The 5,610-nt window shown below is 49.4% G+C and overlaps 1 protein-coding gene across 1 annotated transcript in view; it reads right to left on the bottom strand.

Annotated features, from left to right (window-relative positions):
- SLC49A4 (solute carrier family 49 member 4) overlaps positions 1–5,610 on the bottom strand; it is a 108,921-nt gene that overhangs the window by 101,333 nt on the left and 1,978 nt on the right. The window contains exon 2 of the mRNA XM_030884814.2: positions 5,435–5,608. Coding sequence (XP_030740674.1) covers positions 5,435–5,608 — 174 coding nt within the window. The remainder of the gene's footprint in view (positions 1–5,434; positions 5,609–5,610) is intronic.

The raw sequence follows: 5,610 nt of genomic DNA, 5'->3' as shown, positions 1-5,610 counted from the left end.
TCAAGTAGAAAGAAAATGTTTTGAGAATGAAGATGGCAACAAATGTACATATGTACTTGACATAATGGATGGATATATGGATTGTGATAAGAGTTGTATGAGGCCCCAATAAAAGGATTAAAAAGAAAAAGAACTAGTCTCAGGAACACCCCCCTCAAATGTAGCTAGCATCTAACTGCTGCTCAAGAGCCCAAGAGCCTTGGTGGCACAGTGGTTATGCGCTTGGCTGCTAACCATAGGTCAGCAGTCGCCTGACCCCACCAGCTACTCTGTGAGCAGATGAGGGGTCTGCCTCTGCACAGACCATGGGCTTGGACACAGCATGGAGCCTGACTACTCTCTCCCAGAGGGTCACAAAGGGCCCATGAGACTAGCTAGCCACGGGCTGGGGTTTTTCCATGAACCATGTACAGTGCATGGGATTATTTGCCATATATACTCGAGTATAAGCCAACCCGAATATCATCCGACGCACCTAATTTTACCACAAAAGTGTGCTGAAAACCCCGGCTTATAATCGAGTATATCCGGTAATGTGGCTCTGCTAGCCATAGTCTTCGATACTGTTTTCTGACGAGTCTGGGAGAGGAAAAGTGGGAGGAGATAGTGAAAGGAGTCAGCCTCGAAGGACTGTTCCCGGGGCTCATGGTGATTGCCCTCCTGCTGGGGATAAAGTGAGCCATCTCGGAAGGCGAGTTCACTCCCATCAAGAACGAGGAGGAGGAGGCGGGGAGCATATCACCTGGACCTGGAAATTCCCGGGCCTTGAGCCTCCTTGATCCAGGAGGCAGCTTTGACACCAGAAGCAAGTGCCAGAGCATAAGCAACACAGTGGCCTTCGCGGCCCCCAGAGCAAGCAAAGCTGAGCGAGTGTTGGGGCGGGCAAGAGACTGACTGGTGTGTGGAGTGCTAGCAGACACTTCAGTGAGGTGCCAGGTCTGCTGACCCACATGTTAGGGCTGAGTGCCTTGGCGCTGAAGGCCCTGGTGGAGTAGCATGCAGCTTTGGGCATTTATTGGTAGCCCTAAAAGCTGTGTAGCCTTGGAGGGCAGAGGCCAACAGTCCCAGTGGCTGAAGGTGGGAGAGAAGCCTACCAGAGGGGAAGGCTGAGAAGAGGCTGTCCTATCCTGACTGAATAATTGTATCCTGAGCATTTATTCCCTGTTAACTTCCTTAATAAACCCCCAAATGGTTAGTATTGGGGAGTTCTAAGTGGCAAATGCAATGGATTTTGGAATCCAGCTAACAAGTGGAGAGGGCCGTCTTGTGGGGGGTGGGGGTGCAGGAAGGTGTTGTCTGCATTGGGAAAGGAGAGCTATTGCGTGGCGGTGCATTTGACTTCAGCCTCCCAGAAACGGGCCTTGAGAGCTGCTGCTGAGGAAGGCCATTTTCTTTCCCCTGTGAAGTTTGAGGAAGTTGGACCCACTGACACTTCATTCTTTACAACACTGTGTCACCTCTGCTGCACCACACCCAAACCCAAACCGCCATCACTCTGGCTGGGAGCCACCAGAAGGTCCCACCTGGATGATTTCTCAGGGAGTCTGCTCACTGGTCTCCCTGCCTGGAGTCTTTACTTTCAACAGAGCAGCAACCAGGACAAGGGCACAGCCCACCAGGGCCTGGTCGCCCACCACTTCTCTGACGTCATCTCCCGCCACTGTCTTCTTCCTCAGTGGTTTTACCCCAAACGCCCAACCCGAGTGCTTTTCCTTGGCTGCGCCCAACACCTTTGCACTCCTTGGTTCACCCCGTATCCTTTGTCCAAAACGGTATCCTTTGCCCGGAATGGACACGTGAGAGCTCCTTCTTCCTTCAGTTCTCTGTCCAAACACACCTGACCAGTGAGGCCTGCCCTGACACCCCATATAAAATAGAACGCACCCTCCCTCTGCCAACCCTAGTCTCTACTCCCCTTACACGGCATTATTTTCCTCCAAAGCATTTGTCACCATCTGCCATACGGACTGTTGAGTTGTATCGTTTGTTTGGCGTCTGCATCGCCTCACTAATGCGCTGGTTCTGTGAGGGCTTATGTTTTCGGTCCTCGCACACATTTGGTTGCTAGCTCCTTAAGACGTTCTTTACCTAGCATCTAGAACATTCCCCCTTTAAAATGAGAGAAAAGAAACATTCCTTAATGTGGGGCCAATGCTGACTTTTAACAGCTTTGTAAAAGAGCAGAACTCATTTTGAGAATGATGAGGGCAATGAATGTACAAATGTGCTTTACACAATGGATGTATGTATGGAGCTGTGTAAGCCCCTAATAACATTATTAAAAACCAAACAAACCAGCAGAACTCAGTCTTTCCAAGGCTGTAATATTTAAGGAAGCCAAATACAGTTAAGAAGTAGCAAACGAAACTAATGGTATGGTTTGGGGGTCAGCACAACACGAGGAGCTGTATGACAGGGTCGCGGCACTAGGAAGAACCAGTCCTAGACCGAATCCTGAAGCGGAAATGGCCACTCGTCACGGGAAAGACTGATACACTGGGAATCAAGTCTGGAAGTTGGTTTAACAGCAGCACACAAACACCCAACAAGTAAACAAAACCTCCACCTCCTACCAGACGCCATTCTCCCGCATCTAGCACACCACCACCACTGCGGGGGAGCCGGCTGGACTCCTGGTGGCCCAAGGACATCAGTACCATTGTGCGGATCTAGCACACATTTGCTGTGAGGTCCCTGCTCTACCTGGAAGGCTGTGCCTGTTAAGACACACCTCCCCGAGGGCTGGAAAGTTGTTAGACGGCTCCTTTGTGTCCCTTTGTGTTACACACACTGCTGCGTCACTCTGTACAGTTCTTTCTTCTAGAACCTGCAACACTAAACCAGAAACCAAACTTGCTGCCACGGCAGAGTCCGCCTGACACTTAGCCCCCCAAGAACATGAAGTGCGAGTCCTCTGCATAGTGGACAGTCTGTCTCGAGCTGCTAGATGAAGCTCGGCACATCCGCGTTATTTGATCTCCCGCATCATGGTTTTATCCCTTTGGTCATTCTTGCCATGCACCTTTCAGCACCCTACTTTGTCGATGCCTTCTTAAAATTAACCATCAGAACGAACAATTTGAGGGGAACATCTCAAAGTCTCTTTTTGTGTTGGATACTATGCTTCCAGCCCTAAAACTCCGCCCCTTTTTTTTAACCAACTGCATCATACAGGAACTCGCCACCCGCTGACAAGCGCTGGTACGTTTCTCCTACGGGTGACTCGAAGAAATGTCAGAACCCAGCTTCATTCGTGCAACAAGTAGAGCGCGCTGTGTGTCAGAAAGGCCGTCCTGGTGGCAGCATGGGCTATGTGTGAGGGTGCTCAGCACAAGATGAACAATTCAAATTCACCAGTGCCCCAGAGAGAGAAAAATGAGGCTTTCTGCTCCTGTAAAGATTTACAGCCTCCAAAACCCAAAAGAGCAGTGTCTGTCCTGCAGGGTTATGATCTGACTCAGTGGCAGTGGATAGATTGTTTTGTGTGTTATGTATTTCACTGAGAGTTGACCTTGGGATAGACACATTAAAGAGTGCCTTGGGGTAAAGGAGTAAATCTTCAGACACAGACTAGAAATGAACAGACTGCCATAGCTTTCTAGCTGGAGGTGGCTGGTGTGTTCCAACAGCTGGCCTTTAGGTCCCCAAGTGAGTGCTTAGCCAGGAGCCCTGCCAGGACTTCTTGCCAGACACATACCTAAGAATGTTACTGGTATGATCGGTGCTATATTTAAAAACCATTGGTTTGAGAATAAAAAGTCAACAGTTATCCAAAAGCACTGAGAAGAAGGAAGGGAAGGGGAAGGAAAACTACAAACAATTCACTGTCATCAAATCGATTCTGAGTCACAGTGATACGCAGGGCAGGGCAGACCTGCCCCCATGTGAGTTTCCAACACTGGACATCTTTATGGGAGTGGCCAGCCTCATCTTTCTCCTCAGAGCGGCTGGTGGCTTCCAGCAGGTGACCTGTGGTTGTGGCCCAGAGTGCCAACCACTGTGAGCAGGGCTCCCGCAGGGAAACCAGCAGACCGAAAATGGAGCAACGGGAACACCATGAAAAGGAATGTTGCCACATTGTGACACATACCATTAATGTCACTGGACAATGTGTGTGGAGATGCTCGTATCAGAACCAAATTTGATGGGAACGCTTTCACCAAAACCCAGTGAAAGATTATTTTTTAAATGAGCACATACCCACTTCTTATCACAATAGTTAGGTTCCAAGGACCCACCCACTCACTGTCATCAAGTCAATTCCAACTACAGCGATGCTATACACTACATCTTGACGGGCAGACATGCTCCCAGAGAGCATTCGGTGGGTTTCAAACACTGACTTTGTGGTTTACCACGCAACACTCAGCCCACAGCATGGCCAGGGCTCCTTTTCCAAGGAGCCGGGGGGAAAAGAACTTACAACACAGATTTACTGCCGCGGAAATCATATGGGGCAGTTCTACTTTGTCATATAGGGTTGCTATGATTCATTGTTTTTAATGTGTCAAGACAATTGCAATTGAGTACCAACCAATACTTTCAGAATCTAAAAACAACTCATTTCAACAAAACTCATGAAAGGTTAGCCTAACACCAAAGTAAGTAAAGTAGTGGCAAAACTATTATCCAACTAACAAATCTAAACTCTTCCCCATCAGCCTATGAAAGGGAGACCATCACTGATGTTTACATGGTAAAGTTCAACGCCTACCCTTCACTTCTAGGGTGTTTCCCTCACAGACTCACACTAGCAAGTATTTGTACACTGTCCAGAGCCTCTCTCTTTGACGGTCTTCATTCACCTGCCAGCTTTATCCCAATCATCTATCTCAACCAAGGAAAGAAAGCACCAAGCCACACACACTTGAGAGCTGCCTTGCACCATCTTGCACGAAACCAAGGCGTCAGATGACCTGAGTTTCCCAATAAACTCGTCTCGGGCTGGAGTCATCTATTAAGCAAAGCCAGCTCATTACTTCCTTACATCTAGGCATTAGCAGTCGATTTTCTGATCTTTCATCCTCAACATCCATCCCTTTGAAGTCAGAGCATCAGGAATTTTTTGCCAAGTGTAAAAACCATGCATCACAAGTGCATGAGGGTGTCCTGGTGCCCACACTGCAAAACCTTGAACCTGCAACTCCAGGTGTTGCATAAGGGGCAGCTTGGAAATAGATAAAGATATTAGATACATGTATATACATTTTACACACACACTAACACACACACACACACACACACACAAAGAAGCTTCTCTGCTTTCTCAATCTTGGGACCAAGGGATCAGGAATGAGATACCAATGACACTCCTTCACTTCTAAAGACCACCCCTAGAACCCCTCGGAGGGCGAAGGCCCGCTAGCCTGCGGAGGGCTCCTGGCACCCGCGGCAGCAGGGACAGCGGCGGCCGGCGCGCCCGCGACCCCCTTACCTCTCTTGTCCATTAGCCACATGAACGCAAAGCAGGGCAGAAAGCCGATGGGCCCCCAGAGCACCAGCAGCGCGATGTCCCAGCTGGAGAAGTGGTAGGCTTGGCGCGCCGAGTTCTGGATGGGGCCCCAGGTGTTCCAGACCAGGCCCTGCGCAAACGCCAGCAGCGAGAAGAGC

Source organism: Echinops telfairi, unplaced genomic scaffold (assembly GCF_000313985.2).
Source record: "Echinops telfairi isolate 266 unplaced genomic scaffold, ASM31398v2 ScPeMD7_17;HRSCAF=63, whole genome shotgun sequence".
NCBI classification, from domain to species: Eukaryota; Metazoa; Chordata; class Mammalia; order Afrosoricida; family Tenrecidae; genus Echinops; species Echinops telfairi.
Note: the sequence above shows the minus strand (reverse complement) of the source record. Positions and strands in the feature narration are given on the sequence as shown.